The sequence below is a fragment of the Apis laboriosa genome, unplaced genomic scaffold (genome assembly GCF_014066325.1).
Source record: "Apis laboriosa isolate Shangri-la unplaced genomic scaffold, ASM1406632v1 scaffold16_cov148, whole genome shotgun sequence".
Lineage (NCBI taxonomy): Eukaryota > Metazoa > Arthropoda > Insecta > Hymenoptera > Apidae > Apis > Apis laboriosa.
The window spans coordinates 2,000,933-2,017,071 of record NW_025222129.1 but is presented as its reverse complement, the minus strand read 5'-3'; the positions used below and the strand labels follow the sequence as shown (position 1 = coordinate 2,017,071).

The 16,139-nt window shown below is 42.1% G+C and overlaps 2 protein-coding genes across 5 annotated transcripts in view; one reads left to right on the top strand and one right to left on the bottom strand.

The window, feature by feature from the left end:
* The window catches only part of LOC122711286 (eukaryotic translation initiation factor 4 gamma-like), a 37,310-nt gene extending 36,373 nt beyond the window's left edge, over nucleotides 1–937 (bottom strand). Inside the window, exons 1-2 of the mRNA XM_043929886.1 lie at nucleotides 668–937; nucleotides 450–546 (exon numbers count right to left, since the gene is read on the bottom strand). The gene's annotated coding sequence lies outside the window, so the exon portion shown is untranslated. The remainder of the gene's footprint in view (nucleotides 1–449; nucleotides 547–667) is intronic.
* Nucleotides 938–3,580: 2,643 nt separating this feature from the next.
* The window catches only part of LOC122711121, a 34,194-nt gene continuing 21,635 nt past the window's right edge, over nucleotides 3,581–16,139 (top strand). The window contains exons 1-3 of one of the 4 annotated variants that reach the window (XM_043929574.1): nucleotides 3,581–3,641; nucleotides 3,716–3,840; nucleotides 6,871–7,717. In XM_043929574.1, the coding sequence (XP_043785509.1) occupies nucleotides 7,615–7,717 (103 nt within the window). In that variant the 5' untranslated portion in view covers nucleotides 3,581–3,641; nucleotides 3,716–3,840; nucleotides 6,871–7,614. Of the gene's footprint in view, nucleotides 3,642–3,715; nucleotides 3,841–5,957; nucleotides 7,718–16,139 lie in introns of those variants that run through there. The other 3 variants (XM_043929576.1, XM_043929575.1, XM_043929577.1) reach the window with 3 other exon arrangements.

The following is a 16,139-nucleotide window of genomic DNA, read 5'->3' as shown; positions in this document are numbered from 1 at the left end:
AAATATATCTAGTAAAAAAAAACTTAAATAATCTAAATGTTAGTAGAAATAACTTCAAGCGATTTCAGATTCAGTTCATCAGAGCATATTTTTGATAAAAATATTTAAAACTTGTTTGATTCTAAAATCTGTCTATCGTGAAATGCCTTCTTGCACAAAAAATTTAATATATTTTGAACAGAAAAAAATAAAACTAAACCATTATATTTCAAATTATTTAATAAATAAAAGACGAAAAACGAAAGATTTTTTTTATTAATATTTAGAAATACGATGTGTAAGAAGCTCTAGTCTAGAAATAATAAATAAAACGCAAAAACTTACTATTCACGGATTAAGTAAATCACTATGCTCGTTGCAAAATTCTAGATATATTATCAATCATCCATATCGATTCGAACTTTTTATCGATATAATTAACCAAAGGAACAAAAATATATACAACTCACCATTGATGCGAAGAATATTACGATTGATGGTGCTATAGTCCATTCTAGACAATTTATTATGCACATCATCATGTAAGATGTGGAAGTAATAAAACATCTATAACAAAAGGTAGGATAACATAATTAAAAATGAAGTACAAATTGAAAAAATTGAAGAAAGAGATGATAATTTTATGACAATGTAAAATAATCATCTGGGCAAAAAGCATGCAACTTACTGTTCGTAGATAGCATAGTGATGATGCAGTTTCTCATCCGTCCATAATAATGGCGAAATATACTGGCACTTGCGAATAAAACCGCGCGAAACTGTTGCCACAATGTTACACTTGTAAAAGAACGTATTTAAAACACTCATAAATAAATGAAAATATTACAAACACTGACAAATAAATGTATTTTTAAGAATCACGATTAAATGCGTAATATCTTGAACACGAAATTCGTACGTAACCTTAAATTATACACAAAAACAAACACATATAACCTCGACACGTCTAAACAGTACAACGGCCAAAATAAAACTGACTCATGCCTTTTCCCATTCGGTAACCGCTCAGCGGATAAAGGCGAGCATCCATGATAGATATATTAATAATAAAATATTTACTTGTAGAATATATATTATTATTTAAATATTATAATTTTTAATATTCTACTTATATTTCATTAATTTTATAATTTCTTAACGTCATATAATGATTTATAACATCACGATTTATTAAATTTGAAACTAATTCATTATTTTTATTAATTCATTAAAATTTATCGTTCTTTTACGCGTGGTAAAGAATGTTAATCCAAATTCTCATTTTTATTCGTAATGCAGTAATCTTTTATTTTATCCTGAATCGGTAACGTTGGAAATGATAGCAAAGTGGTACAGATAATCGAAATTTATTTCGAGAATCCATTGTCTATCATAAATGTGTAAAACCTTTAAAAAATTCAAAAATATAAAAATCAATTATATACTTACATTCGATGAATCTGATTGAAATATCGTACATGAATAGGTCAATTCGCATAAATATTAACGATACGAAAATACTTTTAACTCGAAAACACATCGTTCGTGCATTCCGTTGATTACAATTCAATTAGTCAACGCAATGATTCATCGTCCAGCCGTTTTCGAGTGTCGTCGCGGCTCGATTTATTCGCGAGAAGACAAGCGTCGAAAGAGCGGAAAGGAGGGAAAAGATGCGTGGGTTCATCATACGACGAGGAGAAATTGCATCAACACCTTTGAGCGTGCATTAAATCTTTTCCGCATAAGTTAAATAAAGATTTGTGACTCTCGCTGATTAATTCTTCGGTTAGTCACGTACCGCCTGTGTCAGAGTTCATCGGCGCTATTGAGTTTGTGTCAGTGACTTCGTTTGACAACTACCGCCTTTGCGATAGCGTACGAGTTATTTTCTCCGAATATATTATATATATTTTATATATATATATATATATATATATATATACATAATATATAATATATTCTATGCATTAACGTTAGATACGCGCGCATATCGTTGCGAATATTTTCTAGAGCAAAAGATCGAATTATATCGTAATTCTTTATTCACTTCTGAAAAGATTTTGATGCGAATTGGTGCATAGTAGTCTCATTCTGCTGAATTTCCGTAATTTCATCCTCCGCCTATCAAGGAAATTGAATAGAATTACGAATAATGAGACGTAAATGTTCGTTAAACTGCATACCGATGCTCTTTTCGTAATATCACGGATTCTCCATAACGAATTTAATGTACGAGTGGCTAGTGAAAGCATCAGCAGTAACAAGCGTGCAATCGCTACGTTCAGCTACGTCCCACGATTACGATCTTCGAGACGGAACAATACGGGAAATTTATTATTCCAGGTCTGTAGAATTTTTTTTCATAATCTGATGAAGAGAAGAGGCAAAGCACCGAATCGGTTGTTCCGAGCCAGACCTTTTGCAATTCAACGATGAGTCAACGGGAGTAAAAATATATTTAGCAGGAAGAGCTGCCAGTCTTTCTCTACTTATCGTGAAAACTTTCCCGTTGTCGCCTCGTCGCAGGATGTTACAAAGTTCTTCCGATAAGCGATGAGATTCCTGAAATTCGTCAAATCCTATCTGACGGGAAGTTAGAAAATTCGTAAGGAATGCCCGTCGAGCTAATAGCGCTCGGCGACGGTGACGATGGTCGTCACTGATCCCGCGCGGCGTTTAAATCGAAGATAAAAAAAAAAAAAGAAAAAAGCCTGCAAAGTTTCATTGGCTTTTACGATCCATCTGACTCACCTGACTGTCATCGTCGTTTCCAGACGACGAGGGTGGAAAATAAATATTAGAAAAGTCGCGAGAGCGACTTAACGAGTGCGCAGACGACGCGTAAGCGGACGTCTAAATTTGTATCCCGTTTGTCGGGATATATCCAGTTAATAGAACGCGTATAAATTTCATTTTCTGTTTATGGAAAATTCCGTATATATATATCTCCTTCATTCGTGCGTCGAAACGAAGTCGCAACTGACTTATCTGTATCGATCTTGATCGCTCGATGATAACAAATCCACCATCCATCTCTCGCTGATCAATGATAATTTCGAATAACTTTTATTTCGATGCGAAAACAGTGTGAGATCGAGAAGAAGAGAGATTATACATATATTTAAGAATCTTCTTAACACGGGGTAAATACGGATTACAGTCAGACTTTGGAATTTCGAAACGTTTAATCGACGTATTATAATTGATCCGTAAAGACAGGGCGCGGCACACGTTTCCACAAAGGTGAAAGTAAAAGCGGCCCAACGCTTAACACTCGCGTAAAACCGCACGTTTTACTCGCCTCTTATCGATTCGCGCGTCCAACCGCGCGTTCCTGTTGCGGTGACAACGCGCGCGCGCGCGACACTTCTCACACCACGTGATCCACGTGATCTCCTCCACCGATCCAAAAAAGAAAAAAACCTCTTCTTTTATCTCCTTATTATCTCCATCCATATTCGCGATTAATCTCGATCCTGTCTTCCATCTCCAGTATCTTTCCATCGCGAATAATTTCGTATTGTGACATCGAGTCATAGAACGAGTTAGCGGAAATTAAAACGTTGCAACGACTGCTTTTCCATGCTTCTGTTTCTCCAACCACCTCGTAACCGTTTTATACACGAAGTTAATTAATTAATGGATTGTGTGGCAAGCGTGTGTGTGTGTATATATATATATATATATATAATCTGTATTTGTATATATAATCTGTATTTGTATCGTGACTCAGGGACCCGTCTCGCGGAGATTTTCTGAGCCGATTGCGAGATCTTGCGAAGCCACGTTTTAAACCGTGCGTGTCCAGCACGCGTCCACGCGAGTATCGATCAATGCAGAGTCAGGTTAAGCAGCGAGGTAAGCTTAGGTGTTTCTCGGTGGACTCGGGGCGACACTTGAGTCAATTAGAAGGTAGTTAGACACCGTATCGATTCCCTATGGATTAATATCGGACGATCTACGTAACTCTAGCTCTCGTTGGGTCGATCAAATTGGCTAATTTTCTTTCCTCGAACGAAGAAAGTTGATGAAAGTGATGGGAGAGGATAATTGTTTTAAGAGAGAAAAATTTCCAGATTTTCCAGATCGCCCAACGTTTTAATTGGCAGGAGGATAAATTTTATTTCTAGCTGGGAAACGCGCCCGTTTCTCAAGCGGTAGGAATCGAAACGGCACGACGGTTCGTTCGTTCGTGCGAACTACGCATCGGATATTTTTGGCACCGTCTCTTTTTCCCTTTTTCTCTTTCCTTCTCCTCCGACTCTCGCTTTGGGGAGCCATTTTATATAACGGCAGCCGCATTTTTCCACTCGATAAAAATAGCTTTTATATATATATATATGTATATAACAAAAAAAAAAAAGAAAAAGAAACGTTATTATTGCCAGACGTGCTCGAATTGGACTGTGGCCACGGAGGTTTAATATACTCGGCCATCTCTTTGTGCGCCCGCAAATATGCGACAGGAATACTGATATCGAATCGCAGGCGACATTCGAGAGCTCTCAATCGCCTAGCACCATTGTCGATACAATGCAGCCTCGATATGGATCGGTGCATTGTCCAATTACCTCTGATGTGCTTGGTCGCATTGCCGATCGATAATATTAAAAGGTATATCGAGAACATTTCATCCAGACGAAGGGAGAGAGACAGCTTTATATTATGGGTCGAGCTTATTTTTCTGAATTTTCATCCCTCGTCTACTATTTTTCCTTTTTTTTTTCTCTCTTTTTTTCTCCTCTTCATTTTTTTTTTTTTTTTATTGGAGGAATTGTATTCGCCAAATTTACGATACCCTCCCGTTTATTAGTTAATGCGAAAAGCAAATAGGAGAGAAAGTCCGATCTGCATGTAATTTCTTATATTCGATTTATATTTTTTCACCTGCCCGCATTGTGTCGACCCCTCTTCATCCCCTCTGATCCGTTTTTCCTCGCGTGACAATGGGAAGCTACTAATATGTCTTCTCCACAATCCCGCAATAAGGAAGGACATTTGCGACATTTTTTTTCAAGTTTATAGCGTTCGAAACGGAATGATGGAAGAACCGATCATCCTGAATCATACCTGAATCATCTCGAATAAGAATGGTTCCCCATTCACTTTTCTATCGTTACTCTACCTAAGCGACGGTCAAAAATTTTTCAAATTCGTCAACCGTTTATTTCAAACGAAAAAACAGAAAAAAGAAAAATAACAATTAATATCTAGAGTAAAAATCTCTTTAAAAAAGAAAAAGACATAGCTGAATGACGAATCGAAATTAGAATAACTAGACAACAATTCAAAATGAAATAGATTATTACTTCCTGCTATTATTAACATTTTCCCGACCAACATTCCTCGAATCGATTATTTCTTTAATCATTATCTTCATTGACAAGAGAGGGTGTGACTCAGTTTTTCTTCTTTTTTTTTTTTTTTTCTTATCGATATCCTGCCCATTGCGTCGTTTTGCACGCAATTAGAGGGAATTTCAATGGTTCCGCTGCAGGTTGCCCGCGGAGTCGAAGAGTGAAAGTGTGTCACTCGTATTTTTCGTTTTTCCCGCAGACGTTGGTCTTGAGACTTTTTGACGTCACGCCGATACCCATTTCCGCGGCCCATTCACTTCACGCGAAACCAATTCTCTGTTCTAATCCAGAGATGGAATCCAGATGGAACCCATCCAATTTATCCGAGAACCGAAGTCGAAGTTCGATCGATCGGTTGGAAAACAGGAAAGATTAAACGCGGGTTGGCGAGCGATGGATTAATTACGATTGCTTCGTAAAAAGCAGACTTGCATCGTTTCGATTCACGTTCGATCACGATGGAAATTTTATCTCGACAAAAACGCGTTAATAGATTTATTATCACGAGTCATTATCGACATCTTCGATAAGAGATACCGCCGTATATGTTCCGTCCGTAGATTTTTTGCACTCTCCATTCCTGGATTATTATTAACCACTTTACATTGCGATAATACATCAATAATCGTCGTACGTGTTGTCCAGTTGATCGGAAGAAAGAGCAAAGTTGAAAATTAGCGTGTTTACAGCGTCGAATGCAAGGGATACGCGTGTGTAAATTAAAGGAGGAAGGTCCGAGGGTTGGTCGAAGGGGGAGAGAAAAAGAGAAACGACGGTTCGAGTGGAAGGGGAACACGAGGCGGTCGGGCTCGATGCACTCGTCCGTCTATTTAGTCGTTGGTCGTGCGCGCGCCATGCTGGATAGTAGGCAGCGATCGTTTACACTGCGTTGTTACTGCGGCCACCAAACGTGTTCCTCGTCTCCTCATCGACGCGTTAATTAAACACTCTTGTGCGCTCGCCGCGATCGTTGACAACGCGGCGTGGGGGGGTTTGGGGGGGGATTCTTCGGTTAAAACTCGGGTGAAGAAAATCGGGCGAAAAAAACGTTCGTGTCCATTTCTAAGCGCGCACGAGAAACTACTACTTACGCGTATAAGTGTGCGTGGAAGTATATATATATAGTCGAACGACGACGAGTGAGGATCTTCGGTGTTGTTGTTCGTTATATGGAATAATCATCTTTCTCTCTCGATTCGTTGTTGGAAAGAGTGAGTCGAGTGGTACAAGTTGTCAAGGGAGAAAGAAAGGAAGAGAGGAAGAAAGAGAGGCCGTGTGTTGTGAAACGAACGAATTCTCGAAAATAGTTCTACGAAGAAGGGGAGGGGGGGGGAACGCAACGGGGAGTTAATAAAGTTAATTTCGATGTCGTGCCACTCGAATCGAGGCTTTCTAGAACGGGTTAAACGGGAAGAGGTCGACGAGAACCGTGGACGAGAGAATTGGCCGACGATATTCGTCGGTCCGCTCGTTAACCGCTCGTCGAAGGCAAAAGCCGGTTGATAACGTTATCTGTTTGCAATAATTACAGTCTGTATCACGGCCGGCCATTGTCGTCGAACGAGTGGAGGCCTGCCGTCAAAGAAAGCTAGTGACCGCTAGTGTCAACAGGTGATACGTGATCACGATCGCAAAGAGAAGAGGACGAAAGGAGGAACGGAGAAGCGATTTATCGATCGGAATCTGACGTCTGAACGAAAGCAAGATAGAAAAAGTTGTATACACTCGGTTCGGTATATAGAAGCGGGATCAAAAGGATCAATCGAAACGAGACAGCGTGTTCTGGCCATTGGAACGTTTGGTCATGCGATAAGGTCAGGCCTCGCGTGTACCACGAGACAAGATAGAGTGATAAAATTTAAACGTAAAGAGAGTGGAAAGGAGCCTCGTCTGGCGCCTTGTTCCTCGCTAAAGTGACGCGTCGCCTTGGCCAATAAAACGACAGACGGTCTAAACTGAACGGAATCGGCAGCTGCTCTCCCGGTGTGCGCCTCTCTCGTTCGTTGGCCCCGTCGTTTTAATTTCAGCCGGAGTCAGCCTCTAAGACCCGAGTAGTGGTCAACTTGTCGAGTTGAAAAAGTGTTTCACGGAGATAAAGAGAGAGCGGGGGGGTCTTTTAATTCGTAATTCTCGTTGTAAAAGAGATGCTCGTTCTATTTCTCCTCCTCTCTTTGGATACGTATCGATACCGGTGAAACGCGAGGATCTATCCTTGGACGATGATTCGTAGGAACTGATCGACGCGAGGAGGAGAAGAAACAGAGGATTGGTCAAGATGATGATGGCACCGCAGATCGTGGGTGTCCTGCTGAAGAAACCGGGACAGCAGAGCCACCCACGCTTTCCACCGTTGGACCCACAAGAGACGAAAATAAGAGGTTAGTTTTCTCGAAACGAACTCACGACTCAAGTTTCTATCTTATCTAGCCCCGCTAGATTGTTTAATTAATAATTTCGAGCGAGTACAATTCCTGCCAGATAACTTTTCTCCCCGGGAATAATCGTTTCTTTTTTTCTTTTCTTTTTTTACGATCGAATCAGAATCGTCAGAATTTTCCACCATTATTTTGACCGAGTGAAATTAATCGTAGCGAGTTCGTTTCGCTTCGTTCAAATTCGTTTCGACGTGACCTTAATAGCGTATCGGGATACGATTGTTTACCAAGCAGCTGGAAGGTAGGTAGGGTATCCCGCGGAAACGTAAATTCGCCATTCACCGGCCTTCCCGATTCCCTCGTTACATTATCGATGTTATGATTCATTGGTCCGTGTTGTTACAACATACATCTTATCAGGCATCCGTAACCTCGAGGCGTTGTTTCGAACGAAAGTGAACGTTATTAGCGATCGTTTCCCCGGAACACGCGCCTTTTTCCCTCGACTAATCTATTCGATTTTTCGGAATAATATCGCGTTCGATGATTCCTACGATTTATCATATTATCGCTATTTGGATTTTTTTTTTTTTTCTCGTAACACGATGGTTATCGCTAATCGAAAATTTGATCTTTTCCGAATGACGAAAGAAATAGTAAATCATTCTATCCGAGAAATAGCATCTAAGAAGAAAAATCGTATCGCGAAATTCTTGCGGTCCTCGAGGGCGGCCAGTGTGGTCGGCTTTTTCCGCAACGGAAACTCGCAGTCTCTCACGATTCGATTGACAATTCGTGCTTCGTAATCCGGTATCTGGGCTACCGTAACGGGATACTTTTACGCGGTTATCCACTCTGGGGAACATGAAAACTGACTGTCGGTCTAGCCAGCCTTCCACCGTGCCAGAGCGCACAACTTCTCGTTCTTTCTTTTTTTTCTCGTCCCCGCACACGCTACTCCCAGGGATCGTAGCCCTGACATCGTCCACGATTTAATGTCAGGGTTGACGACACCCGTGCAAATTTCACCGCGAAAGTGTCGACGAGTTGATTGGAAGACGAAAGAATTTACGTTTCGAACGAACGAGGAATATGAAGAAATTTTTTTCAAGAAAATTTCTCTTCTTCGCAAATTTTTCCTTCGTTTTCGTTATTCGTAATGAAAAAAAAATTTATTACATTCGCGATAATCGAATTTTTTTTTTTTTCTTTTTTCTTCAAACGGATACATCAACATTAGCCTCGTACGCACGTCGATCCGATAAACAACGATATTTGCGACGTTTTATCTAATCTCGTTACTCGATTCGTGCCGGTATATATCACGTGGCTCAAAGCGGTTAGAATTGAGGAAGATCGATCATCGCAGGAGTTAGATACGCGACAAGTTGATCGGGGCAGCATAGGGGTGTCGAGATAAATTTAAGTTACAGTTAGATAAAAATTGCGCGAAAGTGTTGACAGGATGGTTAATTGCTGCCGACAAGTGGAGTACCTAAATTCCACGGTTTACGGCAGGTCAAGAAACAGTAAATGGAAAGCAGGTGAACCTATCAATGTATTCGTACTGCTTTTTGACGCTGCCACCAATTGAATTTCTACAAGCTTTTCCTCCCTCTTGCCTCTGCCCAATTATCATAGATCCTTTCTCTTCTAACGGAAACCTCTTTTTTTTTTTCATTTAATCCCATTTTTCCCACCCACTTGATTAAAAAATCAATGTGTCTTTATTAATTTATTAATTTACCTGTTACACGCGTACAGAGATTTCAATTTTCAACTTTCACGGCGGATACCTTTCCCCCTTCGATTTTTCCTACCTGGACACGGTCGACGCAACGTATTCGGTACTTAATCGTGCGAGAGAAAGAAATTAATCGAAGCGAAAGTTTCTTCTTTATTCGGTTACGCTAATTTCTCAAATATTTTTTTTTTGAAAATTTTAAGGTTCGAATCGAAACGCGAGTCCAGACGTGGAGGAAGGTTGTTCGCGTCGAATAGAGTCCCTAGTTGAAAGAGGCCCACGGGAGATACTCCGCGCGAGGTGTATATCCGCAAATGGTGACACACGCGTTTCACGGTTCGAGGTCCGCGTGTACGAGGCGGGAAACAGGATCTCGGTATTTTTTAGGCCGAACGAGAGTGGCTGTGTCGCCTCGCCGTAAATAAATTGTGAAATATCCCGGCCAATGGTCGAGGTGAAATAAATTTGCAACTCAATGACACGGCCTTTCCGCCCGATAACGTCCAACGTTGACACGGAGAGACAGACGATTCTCCACCGGCGGCACTCGAGTCTCTTTCCATTAACCAATTCCCATTATTCTATTTCGATTTTCTCTTTTCTCTTTTCGATAAGCTTTCTGATAATTTACGGAGCTCTCGTTTTTTTTACCACGAAATATTATTATACGATCGAGTCGACTCTTGATCCTCCACAGATTCGATTCGATTCGATTCCCTTTAATCGCCTCTACACTCGATTTCGTTCGATAAAGTCGGTCTCGATATTTTCGGTAGAGTAGATTACTCGGTATCGCGATTCCCGTTGCCCCGAGGACGACAGCTTTGCGCACGCCATTGAAATTTAGGTCACGGTGTGGAATTAAGCACGGTTCACAAGTGGCATTGTCGAAAACTCGCTACGACGGGGATCAAGATGTGCACAGGGACATAATATATGCCGAGTATTTCTTCGATTGTCCTTTCCACGGACTCTAGGGAATCCTTCTCCCGTGTGAGAAGTTCGTTGTTTAATTCAATTCCGTGGATTGCCCTCCTGTTCGGGGACAAGGAGGATCGTCATCTCTGAGTCGAACAAGGAAAACGACTCGACTTTCCTGTCGTTCCAGCGATCGAAATTTTTTTTTTTTTAATCGCGATATGGACGAGTAAGAATGTATATATATATATATATTTTTTTACGGTGGAACGGTGCAAATGACACGGCGAACGGCTGTTCGAAGAGGGACGACACGGTGACTTAGGTTCGTCGATCGAATCGAATCTCGGCCACGAAAGACGCGCGTTCTGCCTTTCACTAAATGCTGCTCGACCGTCTTCTTTTACACGTATTCGGGATTCAAATGCTCGACCCGGTCGTGCCATTTACCATACCGAGGCTCTCCGACCGATTCGTGGCGCGTTCCTCGTCGTGCGTAAGCGACGCGACACGTGGGGAGAAGGATTCACGATCGAATCGAGAAATCGTTACGGATTTTCTTTTGTAAATTGATGTCGATCGATGGGCGGAAGATGTGGGACGGGATGTATGGTGTGAACAAAAAGAAGAGAAATTGTTGTTATTGTTGTTGTTGTTCGAGAAGGGAAGAAATTTGGAAAATCGTGGCGGTTGTGAACGGCGCTTAACGCGCCGATTGAAAATGTTTGCAATGTTTCGAGGGAAACGGGGGCAGAGGAAGTGGAACGATACCTCTTGCGGTGTTATTCGTAGGTAAACAGGTGTTTCAGAGGAACGTGGGCGCCGCCACGGTGGGCGATTTCAATAATTCACTTTCATCCGCTTCCCAAACCCGTCCAACTACAATGCAAACACCGAGCGAGAGGAGAAGAAGAATCAAGTTTCGTGCAGTATATACTCGTGTATATTTGCAAAATGTAACGCGGAATGATCGTGCGTGGACGTTGTATGATTTTTGCGCCAACATAAGCAATCTGTGCTTCGATGTATCGATTATAAAACGAAAATATCTTCTTTTTTTTCTCTAGTCGCTTCGTGAATATTAACGAGCGGATCCAATTACGGGAGGAATGATTAAAAGAGCGGATTATTGGCGCGGCCGATCTCCTTTATACGAGCTTACATACAGCTCGGACGCGAGTTGTACTCGTTCTCGACGATCGTTAGTAAAGATATAGATTCGATAAAGATTGATCGAGTCTCGCAGCAATCGAGTGTTGCAGCGAAGAAATCATCGACTTCCGCGATTTCTCGCACTCGAGCTGCTGAAAAAGGAAAATATTCGTTTCACCGAAGAAATGCCGCTCGACTAGTGGCCATCCATCTATCGATCACAAATCGATCGCGCCGAGGCGGATCGGAGAAATCATGATCGACGTGAAAGAAAACTGGACTTGTTCCTTTTTTGCCTTTTTTTCTTCCCCCATCTCTCTTTCTCTCTCTTTCCCTCTCGCAGAGCTCTACGCCGCATCGATATCACAATTAACCGAGAGGAGAGGATTTAATAATATTCACTTTCTAATTTCGTGAGCTGGCGATTGCGCCGAACTTTTGCTCGGTCACGACTTAACATTTTCGTTGTGGAGCAGCTTTATCGATTGTTCTCGAAATCGTTCTGGATTCCAGATTGGATAAAAGAGAAAAAAGAAGCAAAGTGTTTGCGAAATAATATCATGTCCAGCGGAGGAATATTGATCGAGGCGCGTGTTTAGCAAATTGAAACAAAAACAAGCGGATAATTAGGCTGATCGATATGAGGGAATCGGAGCGATTAATCGAAACAATGGAACGAGAGATCTAAACGGATTTTACATAAGGCAAAGTAGGCAAGTGGGGAAGAAGCTATAATATATATATATATATATATATATATATATGTATACAAGTGGCTTCGAATAGAAATAGTGGCACAATAAAGAGAAGAGCCGGCTATACGCAGAACTGCGCATTATCTCGTCGTTCCGTGCCTTCTTATCACTGCCTCGGTTGATAAGGCATCCGGAATTATTCAAAACGTTCAACGTTCGTCTTGCTGGACCGAGGTTTCATCGTCAAGGTTTCATCTCCTCGGTCGAGTCGAATCTTTGAAACAGAAAAACGTTCGTTCGAGAAAATCTCGTTCCCTCGAATTTTCAATCGATTGGAAAGTTACGCGAGGCAAAAAAAAAAAAAGAAAAGAAAAATAGAGAGCGAAAAATAAAATGTATCGAAAGAAAAAAGTAAAAAAAAATTTCAACGATCCCTCGATATTATCGAACGAGTACGTACCGTTCGGGCGATTCTTCTCTCTCTCTCTCTCTCTCTCTCTCTCTTTCTCTTTTTTCTTTTTTTTCTATTTTTTCCGCCGACCAAAGCGATTTTCTCCGATAGTATCGGCGAGCCGTTCCATCGACCCCTTTAAGCCGGATTTCTACGAGGTTGTATCGCGTAGAACCGGGTTCCACACGTCTGGATTCGCAACCAGTCCTAGCCGAGGGAAAAGCGGTTGTGAAAATGTCTCGGTGCGAGTCGTGCGGCTAGATCTACGTGATCCAGGATCTACGATCGTGGCGCACGGCGATCGTGCGCGCATTCAACCGGCTGATCATGCGCGCAGCCTCTTCCGAGTCGAATTATTATTTTCACGATCGAGCACGCGTGGCGTGCGGGAATCGGTCGAAAGATGCACCTTCGCTCCTCTACACCACTTTCACCGCGTTCCAATTCTTCTCACTTGCTCTCTATTTTTTTTTCTTATTCGTTTGTTTTTTGTTTTTTCTTCTCCCTCCTCTTCTTTTCCCTTACGTAATTTCGACGTAATAATTTCGCGATTTTATTACCGAGTATTATCGAGGGAAGGAAGAAAATTCGAGGAGGAATTGATCGGATTCTAGAAAGGAATTGGAAAGGGAAAAACATTGGATGCTTTACCTTCTCGCTATTTCTCGGTGTTACGCAATTCCAGGCCTGCGTTGATATCGCGTTGTCCGATTGTATCTGAATGGAGTTGCGGCAAAGGAATTGAGCAAGTCGTTCTACACCGGTTGCCTATGCGTTTGATCAAATTTCAGATTGCCTCGATTCCGTGTCGGGGAAAAAAATCGTGTAATGGAATTCGACACGAAATACCGTGCTGTGAATCTGCCTCCTTCCCCTCTCCTCTCCTCTCCCCTCCTCTCTCCCTCCATTGCGCAATCGCAAAGCTCGACGGCGAAAACGACGAAAACGAGCTTTATATCGTTCCATTATATCGTTTCATTTTTCCGTTTTGCGCGAGATTTCTACGGATGAAAAGCTTCAGCTTCAAGTTGGTCGATCAACCTATGTAGGATAGGTGAATTTCACCAACCGCGATTCTTACTCACCGCGGATTGGATGTTACGTTTTACCGCGACGATCAGTTTTGCCTCGAAACGGACGGGAGACTTTCTAAAAAATGATTTGCATGAGGTAAAAATGTATTCCACGGTTGCGAAACACCGTGCAAAATTTCGGATGGTGGAAAGATCCTCCTTTTGCGAAATTTAATTTAATCGCATTGTATTGAAAAATGAAAAAAAAAAGAACGATTTCAACGAAATTACATTAAACTGATTCGATCCGTATTTCCTAGAATTCCATAACGCGATAAGTAAGCTTTCGACTAAGCTTTTTTCGTTGGCCACGACGAAATCAAAAATAAAAAATTTCCGTCTGCGATGCGTCACGCCGCATCTTTCTTCCCTCGCGATACCCGGCTTTTTCCTGCGCGCGATTTCTGCGCGGCTTTTCCCGACGACGTCCGATTTTTTGTCGGCGCACGTGTTTCTACGGTCCACGAATTAATTAATGTCTCAAGTGGGTGTAATTAGACGCCCTCGCGCGTCTGTCGCGCGGCGAGAAAACAGGGGGAGAGGAGAGGAGAGGGGAGAAGAAAGAGGCTTCGCGCGTCTCAAGACGAACGATGGCCCCGCCAGAAAGAGAAAGCAGCAACGCGTTTTGAGTAGAAAACTGTCTCGTCGAAACTCCTTTTCAGGCTTTTTTAGCCAGCCCTGTTAATTAATTATCTTCTGGACGGAATCGATCGATCCAACGATACATCGATGATTGTTTCTAATAAACACGTTCGTTTCGTGGATTAACCTAATGTTGACACGGCAGAGGAAACAACAAATAAAACGTACCGATTTGGCATCGAATGAATAACGTGTTTAACAAAACGTAATTGCCTGTTACGAAACATTCGAATTGTGCGTATAGAAGAAAATTACGTATTATAGCGATAAAACTACAAATATATACAATATAATTGTGTAATTTTAACTTTGAATATCTTTTGAAAACGCTTAATAATTGTTCCAATTTCGAGTTCCCGAGATTATCCCAACTTTCGATCGAAAAGTATCTCGTATCCGCTTTTCCAAAGTCCATTTATACGTCCATTAATTTCTTTCCCCTTCGATTCCATAATAAGTCGAGCACCGCAAACTTTCTCAAACTCTCGATGCTTCGTTTAATTCGCGAGTTAATTTCGGGGGAGAACTTTCCTCTCCTCCGAAACCTCCTTTTCCTCCTCTTCCTTCTACGAGACAAGAACGCACGATTGAAAATGTATTCTGTCTATACATCGAAGCACTTGTGAATTCCTCGCCGAGATCCATCCTGGTCTCGATCATTCTGATCTGTGGAAATCGGATCGGCCGTGATCGTTGTTCGCCACGTTGTTGGAATTCCTGGATCACCCTGCCCGAGCGGACTGTACCTCGTCAAGATTGGGTTAACTATGTAGATGGGAAACATCTTGCGTAGTGGGGCGTTGGTTCAATAATGATAGAGCAGCCGCGATAACGGGAACACGGAGACGGAAGGCGGGACGAGAGCAAAGAGGCGATGCATAGCCGAGTTTTCGTGCGTGTTAAGCTCTGTCTCCGTCTGCTGATGGGGATAACGCGTGGAGGGGAGGAGAGGCCCGTGGACAGGAAATAGTCTCTCTCTCTCTTTCTCTTCCTCTCTCTCTCTTTTCTCCCTTTCCGGTTGCTCGCTGTGCGTCACGGATAAACCCGATTAAGGAAGGGAAGGGAATTAAGGAATCGAGGGAAGATTGCTTCGAAGTGTTTTCAAAACTGTTCCACAAACTTGTCGCTCGGCGGGATTAACTACTCGAAGCTACGAAGCGATGAAAACCTTGTCGACTCGGGCCTATCTTGACGAAGAGCAGATATTTACAGAAGGGAAGTGGTTGAAGTGTATAAGTGAAAAGGAAGGAAGGAATTTACATCTAGTGTTTCGTTCTTCGAGTTCTAAGGCGTAGGTAGAATCGAGCGTTCGAATCGACCACGGAAATAGCGAAAGTTGGACAGAGAGGGGGAGAGAAAGAGAGAGAGAGAGAGAGAGAGAGAGAGAGAGAGAGAGAGAGAGAGAGATGGATATAGAAATTTAAAAATCATCTAGAGCCGGAGGACGAGTCAGAGCGAACAGCTGACTAGCGTGTTTGTACGTCAGGCAGGGAGGGACAAAAGTTTGTCGGCTGGAAGGTTTAAAACGAGAAAAAATATGACGAAGCTATAGGCGGTCGAAGAAAAAGGATAGGCTGTTTTTGAAAGAGAGAGGAGCAAAGATGATGAATTGGAAGGGATACACGAAAGATCGTGAGGAGAAAAATACACGCATATTATAGACAAATGTGTGTGAGGAGCGAGGAAGACGGAGACAGGTCAGGGCGTTGCACTGCTCACTGTGACCCAGTGTCCCTTATGGATGCCTCGT